The 19913-nt window shown below is 34.9% G+C and overlaps 1 protein-coding gene across 1 annotated transcript in view; it reads right to left on the reverse strand.

Annotated features, from left to right (window-relative positions):
- TIAM2 (TIAM Rac1 associated GEF 2) overlaps positions 1-19913 on the reverse strand; it is a 159205-nt gene that overhangs the window by 25146 nt on the left and 114146 nt on the right. The window contains exons 13-17 of the mRNA XM_072410256.1: positions 19382-19486; positions 16013-16091; positions 14758-14850; positions 13291-13551; positions 5193-5299 (exon numbers count right to left, since the gene is read on the reverse strand). Of these exons, the coding sequence (XP_072266357.1) occupies positions 5193-5299; positions 13291-13551; positions 14758-14850; positions 16013-16091; positions 19382-19486 (645 nt within the window). The remainder of the gene's footprint in view (positions 1-5192; positions 5300-13290; positions 13552-14757; positions 14851-16012; positions 16092-19381; positions 19487-19913) is intronic.

Genomic DNA, 19913 nt, shown 5'->3' on the forward strand with positions numbered 1-19913 from the left:
CGTGTTCAGTCCCAGAACAGCATGCAATTATTTTACTGCCAGAAAAAAACAGAATTGCAATGCCATTTAACAGTCGATCGTTAATAAACATCATTTCTATTTAAGAAAAACCTAATGTTTCACAATATTACCCTGGCATTCTGTTAGCAATAAACCCAATTAATATAAAGAAGCCACAAAGGAAACCATTCCGTTAATGGGCACCCTCCGGGAGAAAGCTCCCTATTATGTCAGAGTTTTGTCAAATTGCAAAGCTGCCAAATGCTGAGATACAGCTGCTGCTCCAATGAAAGGAACAGGATCCAGTTCCTGTTTATTAGGTAGGGCTATGACGGCTGCACTAAATCCGTCATCTGTTACGATTTCGGGTATATTTAAAGTACTGGCAGATACAAAAATAGCCTTTGCAAACAAAAAGAAAAAGATGTCATGCCTAAGTCTAAATTATAGGACCTATCAACAAAAATGCTCCTGATACAGGTTATAAATTTTGCAATATGTCAAGAATATCAGATGAGTGCAAAAATAAAGGAGAGAACTAGGCAAAGACTTACAAAATATAACTCAGAGAAAGAAATTCTGATCTAGCCGAGAAACATCCTTTTTTATTGTGCGTCCTTTGGTAAAAATAAAGAAAAACAGCCAATATTTCTTGAATCTGCATCAGGGCTGCCAGATCACTACCTGATATGGTCTCTATTTTGGTTAGCCATTGGTATATATAAAACCTTTCATTTGGTCACTTTTATAACATTGAAAACGTTTTGTAATATTTGTTAAGATACCACAACCACGAATCAATGAATGACCAATTGGAAATGACTGCTGGTCACTACTTCGGAGGAAAGCACAGTAAGGTGCCACACATACTCTCCTTTCTGTAGAACCAAATGACTATGTGGGTACAACACCCATTCGTTCTCCTGCCACTGAAAATGAATATGAAAGATTGTTTCCAGCTACATAAATTTCATGTGTGTATACAGCCTTACACACAGTCTCTGTGTTATCTTAAAGACAGTTATTACCCCTCTCAGTGGTTATCTTGTTACTCCAGAATTGGAATTCTCTTTTTTTCTGGAAAAGGAACAGCAGAGGATTTAGGTAGTTTACCAGAGAAAAACTGGGAAAAGCTGACACCACTCAGTTCACAAAAATACTGTGTGGTGTCAGCCCACAACAGGACTTATAAGCCAAGTGTATTTCTGACACACCAACGGGCATTTTCGGTACTACTCATTTCAATTAAAATCATATTTAGTATCTCAAAGAACAATTTGAGGTAAGAAATTAACACATGGACAACCCCAGGTCTAGAATGAGACCTCTCTTACTTCCCCTTTCTTTTCAAGATACATGCTCCAAATCACCTTACATTTCTGAGAAAACTTCACTGAACAACTGAATCCTTCTCAAATTAGCTTAACAACATAACTGTATAAAGTTTGCCACAATCCTTTCCATGTACATAACTGATCAGGAAAAATTGACAACTGCTTGATATAAATTATGCTGGTGGAGATGGAAGCTACTACTATGTACTACAGTTGACAATAGAAAATTCGACAATCCGTTTTCTTCAGTTTTCAGGCATGAATTTTGTAACACAATATTAACACAGGGACTGCAGTATACTGTTTGGCCATTGATGTTTGAATGGCGCTGTTGTCCAGAAACAGCTGTTAGGTCTTGCTAGCTAAACTAAATACACGTTAAGACGTCCCTGCTGCCTGCTCCCTGGAACTGTGCCAAATGTCCGCGGGTGCTGCGAGAGGAAAACTGGCATGTGTGTGGAGGTATGTATAACTTTCAAAAACCCGGAATTTTCGGAAATCCGGCACTCCTGGCGGATTTTTGAATGTGAATGTGTTTTTAGAATTTTTGTATTTGAACTGTACTTGGAGTCGGCAAAAAAAAAATGTAACAACTCCATATCCACAGCCCTGCTTCAAACATACTATTTTATTTAAATGATTATGACCATAATGCTGCATTGGTATCACTGTCTGTTGCATCCACAGCACTATAGGCAACAATGATTCTTAGTACCAAGAAACATTGGTGCCAAGCATAAAGACATAGTAATACTTGCTCAGTAAAATGCTGGTTATTAGGTTATGTATATAAATCATTTTACATTATACTAATGCATATTAGAAGCCCCTTTGATTTAATATTTTAGTGGTATTGTAGCTGTGTCTTCTGATTTACTGTCACAGCTCAGTTATTTCTCCTACAAATCCTATTTTCCTTTTCCTTTTTTTTCAGTTGTGTTCATACAATGCAAAGTTTTTTGCAACCGCCATTACAGAGTTTCACTATGTTTTCTGTAGAAACAGACACTTGTATTTCAGCTGCTTTGAAAAGTAATAGGCAAATCACAAGAAGACAATTACATATTTGAAGACGGTCTGTACAAATGTAAGAAGTTATTTAAAAACAGTGGTATGGGTGGCACAGCCCCCTCCCCCTAAAAAAAGAAAACACACACACAAAAAGCAAAGAATGGTCACAAAGTATGGTCAAAGCAACAGGACAAACTACCATATAATTCCAAAGCTTCTTTTGCTCCACTGTACATAAACAGCTTCCTTAATGGAGTTTTCTTTTCTCCATTTCAAGATAACTCTGTTTCATGATGTCTCATTTTTTTTTAAATTAGAAAATATATGGATATATGTAGCACGGTGCAGTGTAGTGAATGAGCTTTTCCTTTCAGAAATGATATGAGCTTTTCCTTTCAGAAATTTATAGCTGACGGCCGATTCAACAGAAAATATTTTTTGTAATTTACAAAATGGTTTGTGTAACAATTACAGCACAAAGTCAAGTATAAACAGATTATTTTTGGACCTGAAAATGCCATAACAAAATCAATCTCTGTATATACTTGGGCCACTAGATGGTACTAGATCCCTAAATAAAATGTAAAAGTGTAGCACTTAACATGAAGACACAGCGCCATCTACCGGTGGCCAACAATAATGCACAAACGATCATTTCAGAGCAAATGACCCATCATATTCAACTCAAAAGTACAAAACACTTTACCCTTTAAAAAGGTGGGAAAAACATAAACAGACTTATAAAAATGCAATTTTAATTTTCTCCAGCTAGCCAAAAGAAATGAATTAAAGCCATTTTAATTTCTATTTAAAAGGATAGCTTAGCATACTGGTATTCTATAAATTTAACCTATTATGCTTTTAAACAATAAACAGCCTCTCCATAGGAATGAATGTGAGCAATGTCTGTATACAGATAAGAAATCTATCAGCTTGGAGAGTCTGTGGTTCTCTGGGTCACACAAGTGGACCAAGCAATAACTCAATACTATTAAGACTTGTTTTAAAAAGTTCTGGGTAGCTAGCCAGCACCCCCAAATACAATCAAAGGCTTACCCATAACATTGACTGCAGTATGTCTATTATCCTAATGCTAGGGGTAATAACTTGATCACACTTCTAAACTCTTGGGCTAGTGACTGCTGTCTTTGTGCTGCATTAGTTTTCATAAGAATTACAGCAGTTGTGCTAAGAAGTTTCCCACTATCATGCAATGCTGTAATTGTTTATCAGATAGATACTATTAACAACTAATTTCCTCTCTTCTCTTCCTCCACAGACTTTAATTTGAGTAGGAGATACATTCCTCAACAGTTGTTCATTTAGGTGACTGGGGAGAGTTTTTTTCTCATTTGATTCTACCACTGCCGGATTAATCTCATGGGGCAGTTCTTACCCATAGCCCATCTATCTCCCGCAGTTGCCATGAATAGCAATTTTTCACTAGGACTCTCAGATTAAAAAAATCACCCATTTTAATGCTATTCACGAACTGAACTGGCTACAAAGAAAAAGCATATGTTGTCACTGGTACATAGGTATGATAAATAGGGCATTTGGCAGTACCTTCAAACAACTATAAAACAAAGCACATTATTGTATTTAAAGGAGATCAGTTGTAAAGTAAAAATAAGCTGCACATAAAAGCTGCAGTTCTGACACCTCAGCTTCTAACTTTATCTGTGGCAGTGTTACAATGCAGTGAAGATAAAGAGGTTTAGCTTAACTTTCCCTGTATTAATTAGTATGGCGTTAGAAAATTGCAGCTTCTAACATTCAGAATAATGTTAATGACAACCAAAGAACACTGCTACTGATCAGTTCTTGAAATGGAAACTGATGGATCTGGGTTCATTTTTTTTCAACATTTTTCAATATTTGTACATTTGTAACATTTATGCAATACATGGTAGAGGGGGAGTGCAATGTTAAAAAACCCAAAGCTCCGCCTGCTGGCTCGATAAAAGTCTACATACTTTTTAAAAAGGAAACATATGTACCGGTACAAAAAAGAGATTTTTTTTTTTTTAAAAGACCATTTAAGAAGAATTCCTTAAATGGTCTTTTATACAATATTGTTGGCCACCTGTGTCATTAGTGTTACAAACTGCTTTGTCTATGGCAACTCTGATTCTTCAAAACCAGAGACAAAAGCAGTTATAAGACATGTCTTTAGGTGTCACCCAATACAGACACATTTTTAGGAATTTTTAAAAAAAGCATTTTGGCTTATACTCAAGTCTATGCAGTAGGTCATTCCACAAACCTGCATTTGTCCACAGATATATTAAGTTATTATCTAACAAAAATCTTATGAGTGGTGACAACATATAAGTATAAATAATTTTTGCATGGACGGCAGTTCTTCTCACTATTGATTTTATAGGATGAAGCTCTACAAAAGAACCTCAATGTAATTTGTCAATAAAGCTAGGTGGATGTAATACTTGCATACTTTTTAAACATGTTCAATTAATAGCTGTTTTGCACAATTTATTTGCTTTATCAAACAGATTTTTACAGTTATTGTAATTTTGATTTCAGAAGCTGGTGTTTATCTGTGGGTATTTACATATCCAACATATTAGTTGTTTAGTAGTCACAGAGAAAAATAGGCATATAATACAAATAAAAGGCTTGATTATGAAAATGGCAATACACTGGCCAAAGCTGGCTTATTAGACATGTAACATTTTTATATGTGTTACTATATCACTACATTTAACATTCCCCCAGTTGTGGAGACTGGTGTTAATGGTTTAGCTGCTTCTGAAAAAACCCTCTGAAATATGTTGTAAGAATATACATGAATAATAAATTAAATAAAAATATTTAACATACTCTTACCTTATATGTGTGATCTATTCTTGGCCTGCACTGAACCTGATCCAAAGCATCATCTGTATTGCTTCTTTTCAGATTACCAATAGCAACATCCGGCACGTTGCTTAAATCTAAAAATTCCAGTACAACAAATTAATTGCTAGAAAATTGTCAAATATGCATTTTTCATTCACAAATAAATTGTTCGCATGAAATAAAAGGCAAGAAAGAAACCCACTGATAACTAAATACATGGCATTGTCATTTCACTCACTACTGGTAGGACTCAAACATACCTACACTTTACTGCAAAACATACACAAGTTAACACATTGTGGTACCATTTAATAGCCCTCCTGTGTCACTGTTTGTATCTGTCATTTGCAACCCCTAATTCTTATATAGCACTGCATATTATGTTGGTTCTTTATAAATAAAGTTTATAATTATTAATATTATTAACTGCTGATGGTTCTCACTATTTCTGGCTGAACACTGGAAGGTAGTGGAGTGGCTGCAATGACAGCTTCTTGGAAGAAAAACTACATAACCCATGATTACTTACACTGTGCATGTGAGTGTTTATAATTGTAGTCTCAGCTTCCTTAACTAAAGGGACAACTACATATGAATATATTTTGATCAGAGCATGAACTGTAGCCACAGGCATGAGTGATAAGTGCTTGTGTGTTTTTTTTTTAATGCTTTGCCACACTTTATAATTATAATTATGTAGTATTTAAAAAGTGCCGACATATTACTCAGCGCTTTACAAAGTCCATAAACTGCAGTTTTCAACAAACTGTGTTGAAAAAACTACTTTTTTCCCAAAAGCTTAAAAAAGATTGATGAGAGATTGTTTTAAAATGTGTTTACTATTAGTTCAAAATATGTAAATATTTTAAATTTTAGTGTGCAATATCTGGACATACATTTACTTTAAGATAAAAATATGTTATTCAATTTTGGGGGGAGAAAAACTGGGAATTCTTTTTGCAATATTCCTTTATAAAATTCTTTCATATGCATTTTATTCAAGAATTAGTCCTGTAAAATAACATATGTAAATGAAAGACAACCTTTTTTCCCCAGATTTTGACCAATATCCTTCCTATGTGACTCATTGTGACTTCCTATGTGGACAAAAAAACAGGAACAAAAGGGTAGAAATGAGTTGATTGCTGCTGATTAGGGTTAACAAGGATTTAATTAGGAATACATGTTATTATTATTTTTTTTATAACTTTCCGGTTTCTTTGTAGGTTCTCTAATTTCAGCAACTCCTTTCAACTGCTGTGATCTACACTGTAAAAATGTAGTTGCTATAGGCAACAAAACTGAACACACTTTTAGAGTAGAAAAGTCAAACGTACTTCTGTGCCCACTTGTTTTGTCCCAGGTATTCTGCAGAACCACCATATTTGATCTATTTATTAGACATATGTAGTTTCAAAGTGCTTATGCTCTGGTAGCTTGTGTCTACATGAAATAAAATGTGTGTGTTTAAAGTTCCCTATAGCTGCCCAATTAGTAAATGAGTATCATTCAATAATCACTTTCTTCAATAAAGCCCAACTTATTGTAAATAGATCTGTATACCTCTATATAATATATACTAGGTTTCCCCTATATTCTCCCATACTATCAGGCCAATTATGTGGCTCATAGCCTGCACACATCTACAGTCCATCCTCCCCGTTGTTTCTATAATTCTGTGCATTATGATAATTTTATACAATGCAGTGGCTGAGTCATAAAACGGCAATAAGGAGAGGGAATATATCACTCTCACCCACCAAGCCAGGCATTCATCCACATGAGAAGAAGGGAGTAATGCAAAAGTCCTATTGTTCGGTCAGTGAACATTTTGCAAACCTATAATTATTTTGCAGCCAGCCCTGCTCGTGGCATTTTAAAATATCAGGAATAATGATAACTATACTACCATGAGAGCAATTTACAAATAGAGGAAGGCTTTATTATTTTTAGATGTCAGGGTTTTTTTTTAAGTTAGTCCAATTTAATAAATTAGAGTCATGTAATTTTTTGGACTCATGTATAAAAAGTAGGAAAGGTGAAGTGTCTGTCTTTCCTTTTGCAACCAATCTGATTTTAGCTACCTTCAAAAGCAGATCAGGAGCTGGAAGTGGAAAACTGACATTGGAGCACTTTGTCTTTGCTAAAACTAACTTAGATAAAGTATTTTAACAATAACTAGTAAACTTGGCTGATGGATGAACTGAGAATTACATTTTTTTTTCTTGAATACATCTCAAAATACAAAAAATGTTTCACCTACTTAGTAAAAAGGACATGACTGTAACAGCTGAAACAGAAATCAATGTTTGGATATACTAGCATTGGAAACCAAGCCGTAAATTTTACCTATTATTCTCCAATCATAACAGCACCTATTTAGTGCTTTACCCACCAGAACCTTTTTTAACTAATTATGCCATTTGCAGGGGGAATACTCATATTTTTGACTTTAAAAGAAACCTGCACTTAGCCAGTCACAGACAAAGCAAACTGGTTTCTAATATAATAGGTGCTATAGGCATGATTTGTCTCCCTTTTACATAACTCTGGGAGCTTGTTTGACCAGAAGTTTTTTCAACTTTCAGAAAATGGAAACTTTTGAAAAGATTTCAAAACACTTTGGCTGCATGTAACACCAGAAAAGGTGGAAGGAAGAAGGTAAGTACAGACTGCTTATAGTACCTGCCGTAACTATTAAAATCAAAGTATGGGTTTACTTAAAATAAATAACTAGCCAAACTCCCCCTTTTTTGGTTTTGGATAGATTAGTGAAGGATTATATCCTGTGTCAAGTTTTGATTGATGCTTATGTTCCTATTGGGAAGGTTGGTACCTCCTGATGAACTGGTGAGGTTAAGGTTAAGGGGACATCAATTCTGGAGACAACTGCCCAAGATCTAATAGGTGAAGTTTCATCACTTTGAAATATTTCTTCTAATTTCCTGCTGTGTCTTAAGGACAAGAAGTCCCCGATCTATACAAAATTTAAAAAAAAATGTTTATCACACACACAAACATACTCTTTAAGTATGAGAAAATACTCAGTGTCAATTTGATGACTCATAAATATTAGCAGATCATAATTTAAAGATTTTAGTGTGAGAGTTCTGTGATTTAAGAAAATCTACTATATTCGACAGAATTAGTTTATCACTATTGAATGACAGCTACTTGGCTGTTATGATGATGTAAAGGTTCAAAACCTTGTGATCCAGAACAAGTAGAAAAAGGAATCTGTACCCTCCCTGCCACATGCTGCATGCTTACTCTGATTCTGTAATTCAAAGGTATAGAAGTCAACTGTAGCTGTGACCCAACATCTATCAGGTCTCCTTACTGAATAGTGACAACAACATAGCAAGGAAATCCACTAGGTTTCTGTATGTTGACAGATACAGTGTTAGTGCTCTGTTAAAACCATTTTATTATTTAGTGAACTTTGCTTATTTTTGTTCTCAGCAATCTCACATGAACACTAAAAAATAAACTGCAATTCCCACCCAATTCTAATGGCAGCACAAGTAGTACTTAAAAAATTTTCCCCACTCCATGGCCAACAAGTAGCATGGTAATTGTAAGTGATACTTGAAATCAGAAGCATGTAATTATTTAGCCATCCTATCTCCCTCTTTCCCCACTCTGAATTCAAATATATAATCTTTTCTGTTTCACATGTTTTATTAAGATTTTTGGAAAATTTACAAACATACATAGAAAGAAAGGTAGAGAAATAGAGACAAGAGAGAAAGGTATCAATGTACCATATACAGGGAATAATACAATAATACACAAGGTGAAAACTCCAGAGAGGAAGGTGGGCAAATCTAAGGATTCTTATATTCAAAGAAGATTAACTAAGTAAGGCATAGACATACATATGTCATATAAGAGAATTATGCAATGGACCATATGGTTGGCGTTATTGGGGGTACTGCTTCTGGGAATATAATAAACAGGAGGCAAAGGTATGTAATATAGGATGACAGGAGTGTCAGGAAAAACGAAAGATGTAAGGTCAGGGGAAAGAGGAGGCTTTGAAATTCACTTGCTTAGTAGCTAGTAAGACAAATGCAAGTAATGTAAGCTATGATTAATGGAGGGTTAAATCATCAATATGCAGAAGTGTTTGCCATGGATCAGGGTCTATGTTTATATTGAACAAAGCTCCAAAAAGCTATATTTTTGGGCATGACCTCCAGGTGTGTAACATATCACCTGGCTTATTGTGTCCTTGAAAAGAAAAAGCCGAAGGACTGCAGATGAGCAAGTCTTGACTGCGTCAGGTTCTACCTGAGCAGAATTGTAAGCGGTTGTGTTTACGTAGATAGTACAGGAGTAAAGGGTCAACCAGTTGTGTTCCCACTCCTCCAAGGGCCTAAGCTTGAACTTCCCCACTTGCACACATAGCATAAAGAATGTTTTAACAGGACAACTTTAAGGTTGATATGATACAACAGTGAAACTAGTTTGAGAGTGTAGAGGTGCTTGAAGTCATATTCTCTCAGAAGTTCTAGTAAAAGAGCGGCATACATTAAAGCATAGAGGAAACCCAATGATGAATTAAAAGAAAAAGGAAGTATTCTCTCAAAGGAATATTATGAAAAGTATGTATTTCAAGAACAGACCCCTGGGAAATCACCTTAGAGTGGGGAAGTAGTAAATAAGGCACAAGTCAAGAGATGTCCACTAGTTGAAGATCTGAGGGTCCTATAGGCTGGGGGAAAACATTGGGTTATGGATAAGGGATGCCAATGGTGACCAAGAAGTAATGAGTTTAGAAAAGAATTTGTGGAAAGTCCCAAATCTCCAAGGACTTCAGCATCAGTGGACTTCAGGTGTCAGGGGGACGTATGGGAGGCATCCAACTTTGGAGACTTTGGCCGCCCATCCCACCAGAGTGTCTGTGTGTATAGGAAAGTTGTAAAGGGGAGATACGCAAGGCCATTGTGCCATATAAAGGCCTTATCTCTATTGTATAGGTTATGTAAACATCCAAGAAAATGGGTGTGTAGCATTTTCTCATAGTGTGCAATTATTATGCTGTGGTGCAGTGCATGTGTGCTCACCTGCATTGGGATGCTAAAAAAAAATTATTATATAAAACAACATACTGCACTAATGCAAGCAACCAAACAAAAAAACAAAACAGATTTGGCCCTCAACAAAAATAAAATTGCATCAGCTATCTGCAGCAAATTTGTATTGTTCCAATGCAAATTCCGCTGCTAATCAGACGCAAAACCAGAAACATAATAAGCTTGTAAGTTAATATTTTTATAGTGATTTCATACCGGTTGTTTAATTAGTTTAAGGCTCCAAAAAAAGAAATAAAATAGTTCAATATGAATCCATTTGTTAACAGCCTCTTTTTCCATATTTTAGCATTCCCTTATTTCAGTACACTGAAGTACTTTGCTAATGTTACTAGACAAAATTACAATATTTTATTTTCTACATCACTTTCAGGTAATGACATTTTGCAAATAACTGGCTAATATGGGGTACAAGAACACATGTATTTTCAGTAGGCACATTTATTGTCCTATATTTAATGTGACCTTTACATTTTAAAAGCCCTGCTCTTTCTTTAGTTTTATTCTATTATTTTAAATGTGCAGCCATAATAAATGTTGGACTTTTTGAGAGTATTGAGAGAAAAGCAGATACCCAAAACCCATAGACAACACTGTAAAGCAGTAATCAATCTTTGCATATCCAATAAACAAATATGGCCGTCTCATCTTCCGTGTACAGGAAGTTTTTTTTTTTTTTATTTAAATTAATATGAATTATGGAGATTGTCTAGTTTATCTATTGGGCCTGCTTTATAAAAGCTCTCCAAGACTAGAGTAGATACACTTTCATTGGCGAACCTGGGTAATCCAGCAAACCTGTAATGGATCTAGTCAAGGATTGAAAACATTTGCAAACGGCAAATAACTTTTAGGAAATCTATTCCAGGTTTGCTGGATTAAGCAGGTTTGACGACGAAAGTAAATGTGCTCCAGTCTTGGAGAGCTTTAATAAGTCAGGTCCATTTTGTGCACATTATATCTAATTGTCAATCACATATATCTAATCTACACTCACAGAATCTAAGGATTCTGTGAGTGTAGAAAAACCAATGTTTGGCTGTCTGGTGTAATCATGGGTGCCTGGAAGTAACTATCCACCAGGCACATTATTATATTTTATGTATTACATTTGAGTCTCCTTGCTTCTATGCAATTATATGTCAAATATCAGTCAACGTTAGTTTATATATTTTCTGCATCACCTGTAAAGCTAAAACATTGCTTTCAGATGATAATGAATGTATATTTTTATAAATGCGAAAATGGTTCAGAATTGCATTTGGAATGCTTCTGTGATAGAAATCAACATTGTTTTAATTAAAGGCTTAGCACAAACAAATGTTTTGTTAAGGCAGCAGAGCTTGTTTTGTTCTGTCTTACATCACCCATCCCACACCACCCACCACCTCATGATGTAACGTTACACATGTTCCAGATATCTGCATTCACACACTGCAAGGTGGGAGCACAGAAATCATTCTGAATGTGCCATAAATGCTCATAAGTCACAAAAATATGTGAATTGACACATCTGCTTCTCCAGTTCCCTTGTTTTCTATATACTTAAAGTGGACCTACCATGACATTTTTAACATAATAACCATTTTTATAAAAAAAAAAAAATCTATTTTTATTTATTTTTTGTTTGTTTTACATTTTTCTTGTTCTTGTCTTTATTCATTTTGTTAAGAACACTCGGCAGTCTTGAGGTATTCAATATACAAATATTAACTTCAAGTGCAGAAGTCCAACAAATTGCGCCTCTTAATGTAGTGCTAAAATGTTTTCAGAATTAAACCTGAACACTGCCATTTAAAACGTGGGAGTCATGAATACAGGAGAATATAAAATGCTCCCTAATACATTTCTTGATTTCTGATTTCAGCTGTTTACATCAGATTATTGTTTTATGTAATGACACTTACCTTGGCATTTTATTCTTTACCTTCATTTTCTTTGATTACTCAAAATACTCAGATTAGATCAGATTTAACAACGCATGTCTACACTGACCACCACTTAAGGAATGCCTACATCTCTCCCACCTTACTGATGTGAACTTCATTGCACAGATGTGCATTTTTTCAGTCTGCCATAGCCACCAATGTGCCACCTGTCTGCCATAGCCTCCGACTTCCACTGCACCAATATAAATTTTGAAAACTGACAACCACCCCCCTAACTCTGGCACTGTACCAATGTGCACTTCTTCACTAACCATCACAACAACGATGTTGACTTCTCCACCAAGGTTCACTGCACCAATGTACAATTCTATACTTATTGCCACTGAATTAATGTGTCAAGAGGAAGCCTAAAGTACCTAATATTCTTATGTGACTCCAGATTTAATATTCTAACAAATCAAAAAGTGAATTGAAGCTGCTTGAATGGTCTGCACAACATGTTTTTATTTTGCAAATTAGCTCTATTGCACAACACTGTACTTTATTGACCTACTTACATATTACATGTATTTGACCACAGACCAAAGGAGGCCTATCGGTACTCACTAAATTGAATACATTACAACACAAGTATACTGGTCAAAATAAAAGATATTACGGTTAAAACAGCTGGTCTGCAAAACTACTTAGCAAAAAATATTTGGAAATGCTTTAGCAAAGGAAACACATTTGGAATGAATTTTTTTTTTTTTTTTGTTTTTTTTTTTTACATTTCCTTGCACTTGATTGGGTATTATCTGCAAAGTAATAATGTACTTTGATAAATGAACATTGATTCTGGGTTCTTGGACCAAGACAAATGGAACTTTTTAGTGGAACTTTAGTTCCACTTTAACAAAGTATTCAAAATGAATGTAAGTTCACTTGGTTTCTATAACTCACTATCATTCCATTTGGTAAGAGAACAGCTTCTATTTCTTTAGTAAATCAACTTAATTCATTGATTCATTTTGAGTGTATGAATGTGAGTTATGAGTTACTCATTTGACACTGTAACACTGTATCTTGGCCTGTGTTTCAAACAACTGTAAATTGTTTTACCTTTCATAGAATTTCTCCTGAAATTATCAAGAAATTCTTCCAAGAGCTGAGACTGGTTGAGTGGTGGTAAAGGTCTTATCTGATCATTGAACTTGTAATTTTCTGACCGCGATGAGTTTTGTGAAGGTTTGCTTTCAGCTTGACAATTCCTCAGTGACAGCAAGACACTCCTTTCTGAGAATAATAACTCCATTTTCCTCAGGTCAAGGTCAGTAACTGCTTCACTATTAATATAGAGGATTTCATTTTTTGTTCGCAAGCCTAATGAGCAAAAAGATGTTTGAGACACATATTACAAATGGGTGCACACAATAACTGGTACAATTTGTAATGAAGCAATGTATCCACTAAATAAGGTAAAACACCCAGGAAATAACATGTCTCTAACATTTACTGGTTTATGGGAAAAAAATATAATCATAGCATTATTAACCAAAAATAACTATGTATTTTCCTTTATGTGTCTATAATAATAAAATCTGGATAACTCTTTGCCTAACTACCCACTGTATAATTTCATGCAATGTCAATATTTACTTTTAAGTATAATTGTAAGAAGCCAAAGCTATTTTCAGCTATGTGCACAGCCCTTTTCCATACAAGCATAACATTAGATCATGAAGTTTTTTAGGGCAATTATTTAGTATTGCTGATCACTATGGTCAATGCAGCCACAGAAAGCAGCTATATGATTTACAAACTACTTTAACCCAGATGCTTTACAAGGGACTGTTTGTTAAGACAATCTTTGCCGAGTACAATAATCTCCCTCTACAAGTTAAATAAGAAGGGTGCTTTTTCTGCAGCCCATTGCACAAATAGAAAAAAAGAAAAAGTGAATTTCTTTTCGCTTTTGCAGCAGAGAAGAAGGATTGGCTAGGCTTTGTATATTTGTGGGGCTACGAATAGGAGGTGGGAAAATCTGGTAAAACCTAAAGTTGCCCTTAAAATTGTATATAAAGTTTTGGATAGAATGATAATGGTTTTGAAACCCTATCAGGTTTTATATTAGTGTGTCGCTTGTGTTCCCATAAGAGAGATTTTCCCTTTCTATTAGCAAAGTGAAATAATACTCTGCAAGGGATAATTCACCTAGCTGAGTGAATGATGTAAAGCTTTCCTGCCTTCAATCATCCAATCACAGGGAAAGTGAATTTTCCCCACATTTGCTGAGTCAAACAAATTATCCCTTGCAGAGAGATAATTCACTTTGCTAATTAAACAGCCTAAATGCATTTTGTAAATCAACCTTAATTTCTGAGCATGGCTTCTGATATTACAGATGGTAATTAACTTCACTAGTTGTAAAAATCATAAATTATCATCACAAATACAAAAAAAGTCTATCAAGCTAACCAAAAACAAAAAGCATTATATCCTTGGAACCCTAAATGTGTACAATGTTAAAAAGCATTGTCCAGTCTACTCTTAATAGGGAATCAGGAATATAAAATGAAAAATACCTACCTTCCCTGTAGGCCAGTCCATCTGGATGAACATAACTGACATAAATATGAGTAAGACTATTATGATCATCAACCTGAGCAGCAACAGCAAATCCTGCAAACAGAAAATATGCCTAAGGTAAGGAACTATTGTCATGTATTTATACATAAATTTGACAGTAAGTTGAAATTTAAGCTTTGCATATGGTTGGCTAAAGGCAAGAAAAGATGAAGCTTTTTTGGGGGGAATGGGGGATTCATTTTCTCACTGTGCATTTCACCTATCTTTAAAGGCAATAGTAGGATATGAATCCCTATTATTGCCCCTGTCCACAGCCGAAATACCTAGTCTGTTTACCCCTTATGCTTACCTGAAATCTGTCTCTATTCTAAGCTTCTAAACTTGGACTACCTCTGAGGCTTATGGTTAGAAAGCTTTACCAACATGAATATATTTACCAGAAATCCAGTAAAGAAAACTTTATTTTTATTAAAGCATGTTAGCTGAAAAGAAGCAGCAACATTTTTGTGGATATACTACTGTAATAGAGAGTTATGAGGCCAGGATATAATAGAGAGGCATTAGGCACTGAATAATACAGATGTACCAAGCACTATAAGAAATGGGAACGTAGAAAAACTAATTGTAATTATGAGGCACATTTTGTAGGAAAACTGTGGGAGCACTGAATGTAATACCAATGAATACAGCACTATGTTCAATACAGAGGTGTGATGCACTGAAAGATATTATGAACTGTGTATAATGCAGAAAAATGAAGCAGAGCAATGAAAAGTCATATGCACGACACATACCAGTGAAATTAGGCACTGTATGTATTAGAAATGTTGGAGGAGTTGTGTGTAAAAGGTATTGGGCACTGCATATAACTGATGCATGAGGCTTCTTTTTTGTTGCTTAGTTATCAGAGGGTCATAAATATGAAATAAATTGTGCATTTTACTGCCAACATAGAAACTGGGTGAAAGCTGTGTGTGCTGATGCCGCAGATTTCCAATGGCATGAATTCTGGAGAAAGTAATGTCTGTGCTGCAGTGCTCATCTTCCTGATGGAAAGGAGACTGGGGAGCCAGCTATGTGTATTAAAGTGAAGATCAGTCTGGTAACATGGAAACTGGGGGGTGAGAGGTGTTCACTAAAATAAAGACCACACTGGTAATTGGACACTAAGGAGTGAGATGTGTGCTGGAATGTAACACATTAAAGTACTGTATTAATAAAAAAAAGACATCTCTATGCATATCATATAACTTACCAAAATCTGTTATATTTCCAGTCTTTAAAAGGTGTATATTGTAAACACCCAAGGGAAATATTTCAAGTTCATCATATACCTGTAATAAATGTGCAAAAAAGGACATTTAAAAATGTGCAATGTTTAACATTGGGTAACCATAAAAAAATGTGTGGCTTCATTTTGGTAGTCTTTTATTTCTAATGAAATAAAAATGTAAAATGACATTTCTTTAAAAATATATGTAGCAAATGTACTGTTATTTTTTACGCCCCTATCCCCCAACACACACACATCCGCTATACCTTTAAATGTGATATTGCATTGCTATTTATAAATACATTTTGTTGAATTTATCCCTCAGGGTCCCCCTTGACTATGAAAACATTTTTTATGAACATATTTATATATAAACAGTGCAGTGGTGATTTACCATGCAGCCTGATCATCTCTAAGTTTACAAGTCAGGAAATTTCATGTTCTAATTATTAATTCAGAAATTATAGTCAATTAATTGGCAATACTGTAACATTCCATTTACTGCATTTAATTGTATTTATCAAGAAATCTTCCATTTGCATCAATTACAGCTTTGCACACTTCTGGTATTTTAGCAGTCAGTAACCAAAGATATGAAATGTTAGCTTATGCCTTCTGTAGCTCTTCCTAGTGGTATGGTTGGCTTGTATAGTATTTTTCTCAGTCTTTTTGGTAATCATCTTTCCACAAGAATCTGGGTTGACATTTGATGATTGTGTCATTTCTTAACCAATCACATTTTGCATAATTTGAGAGTGTACTTTACTTTGTTCAGAGATGAACAGAGGTGGCATTGTAAAACAGAGTAGTAACCCCTTTGGTTCATTATTCCTTGCACCCAATGTAAATCTCCCAGCACCAAAGCAGCTTCACACCAATACACTTCCACAGCTGAGCTTGATAGAAGGCATCAAGAGTTCTTTCAGCATAATTTACTTTGCTTTATGTCTCACATATGTTCTCCTGATTGATTCAAACACTCACTACACTTGAACTTTTTAAATAATTTTTTAATTAAACTTTTTAAGTTTCAGAGATGCTAACACAGTTATATGGTTTTCTACAATAACCAATTATCATTTAAATGAGATTAATTAGGCAGGAGCTAGGCGAGTTTACCATTAGATGTCTGGAGAATATGAATGACAAATTATCAATCAATTACATAAAGCAGTAATTGGAATGTGCCTCATTAGCTATGTCCTAGCTAAATTTATATAGTTTATTGACATCCATTCTAATATAAAAAAAAGGCTTTTTTATGACCCCATATTTGTAACACTAGTTTATATAAACATATGTGTTTAAAAGCTCAGAACGGGCCAAGTAATGTATTTATCATCCATTAAAATAATACTGTAGTGTTTACTAAACCACAGATCTTTTGTTTATTATGTAGATGAAGCTGTGTCCTAAAGTAAAGTTTGGTACAAACTGCTTGTCCTTGATAGATCTAATCAATCAGATGCAGTTCTAGGTTATGGCACTAGGTGTCACCTAAATATAAACCAAGATTCTTTTCTAATTTCACTTTTCAATGTCAAGTTTAAATAATTTGCAGTTTATACTCATGTATATGCAGTACATGGCAGTTCAATATTCCTATAAATATCATGCCTTAGTGGTTGTGGTTTCTGTTTCAAGGTATTAGAAATAAACTTATGTTATATGTTTATGTGGTGTTACACGTCTTCTATATACCCATGAAGAAGCCAAGTGGCAAAACGTGTCAGGATAGAAGATGTTACTCCCCATGTAGAAAATAATTGCGAAGAGAAAGAAGGGTTTTTGAAGGCAAACAAGTGTGAATGTATTATTATATTTGTTCATAATACATACCAAATGAAGTAAAGACTGGGTTTCAGTCATATAAGGGTAACAGTTAATATAATTAATGGGGCCCAAAAGGGGCACTACACAATTGTCATCTAGTAGGGAAATTACTAATTGTTACAGATGCTTGTCAGGTATGTATAGGCCATAAACCCGACGCATTTCACCCGTTTTTGGCTTCGTCAGGGGTGGCGATCCGTTTAGCAATTGACCGACAGTATATTGCCCATGGATTGACCGACAGTATATTGCCCATAGGGTAAGTGTTGTATGTGTGGATAACACTCCACAGTGAAGATGTGGGTAAAAGCCTCCTAGCAAGGGTTTTTTTTCTATTTTAGAAGGTCCCAAGACGCTATACTTCTCTGCACCAGCCGGGCGGCATTCTGGCTGCCCACCCTCTGGAACCTAACAACACTCACACCAGCCTTAAGGTGCTGCCTCAGACTGGGGACCTTCTAAAATAACCCCCCCCCCCCCCTTACTAGAAGGTGTTTACCCACATTTTCAAGAAGGAGTGTTATCCACACATACTACACTTACCCTATCTCTATCCATATGCAATATACTGTCAATCAATCACTAAACATATCGCCACCCCTGAGGAAGCCAAAAATGGGCGAAACACGCCAGGTTTATGGCCTATACGTACGCGACAAGCATCTGTAATGATTAGTAATTTGCCTACTAGATGACAATTGTCTGCCCCTTTTGGGCCCCAAAACTTACATAGACTGTTACCTTTATATGACTGAAACCCAGTCTTTACTGTATTTGTTATGTATTATGAAGGTTTGCCTTCAAAAACCCCTCTTCCTCTTTGTGATTATTTTCTATATTTACTATTAAGGGTTGGCAAACCATAGCCTTACAAGGCAAAGAACCTATCTCTCCACTGGGCCCTACCTCCCCTGAACATTATTACTACTCCCTATGTATATAATACAATATAGAAAACTTTCTGTCTAGTTTAAAGCTCCAGATCCCATGATCCACTAAATGGCTTTAGGGCAAATTTGTTCTTCTTTAACTTATATATGAGTTAAAACACCAATACAAACATTATTTGTGCTAAAAACTAAAACTAAATATATGATGATATGATGAAATAAGGAAGATTTCTAACTAATTAAATTGAAAGTTCAGGAATTACCTATTAATGAACTGAAAGCACAAAAATATTTTTTATAATGTAAAATACTAATCCCCCACCCACTATGTTTTAAAGATAAAGATGTGTTTAAAGTCCAGCTTGGGTAACATATATGGCTTCCTGAATAAGAAAAATAAAGGTGGACAAAATAACAAAAAAATATACATACTCTAACCATAATGATGAGCAAAGATGAATCAGTAGATTTAATTTAGCATTTTGGGGTGTGACAGAACCAGTACTCCAGGAAAGATAAGTAAACAGAAAATTTTGCTGGATAGTAGCAAAACATATTAGAAATTAGCATAAGAATGCACAAAAGCCTATATCTCAAGCTGGTATTCATTCATATAAATATCAAATACCTGGTCCTGCATGTAGTCCATTGGAGAAGGTACATTATATTCAATATTCTCATCCACATTTTTTCGTAAATGCAGTGCAAAAAAACTGGGGTCAAGTTGCCGCACCTATTTTAAAAATATAAGTTAGAATATTTGCCATCTGGTGTATATAATGAATTAATGCAGTATACTAAGGATCTGGTATTTTTTTTTTAAATGACATTGCCCTAATATGTTAAACAGAGATGTGTAGTTTTCTGTGAGTAGAATTAATTTGCAAATTTATTGGGGTACAATTTTATTGATTTGTCTCTGAAGAATTAGTGTTTACACATAAAAAGCACATCAAAATGCACAAAACACACACATAGAAAGCATGATATACACACAAACCATTACAACATTCTGGCCAATAAGACATCAAAAAGGGTAAATTTATTAAGACCCTTTTTTATTTTTTTCCTAATTTCTGGATACCTTATTGAATAAATAAATTGCTAAACCAGGCATGCAGGAAAAGCTTAAACGTGCAGTGATTATAGTCCACTTTTGA

This window comes from Pyxicephalus adspersus, chromosome 4 (genome assembly GCF_032062135.1).
Source record: "Pyxicephalus adspersus chromosome 4, UCB_Pads_2.0, whole genome shotgun sequence".
NCBI lineage: Eukaryota > Metazoa > Chordata > Amphibia > Anura > Pyxicephalidae > Pyxicephalus > Pyxicephalus adspersus.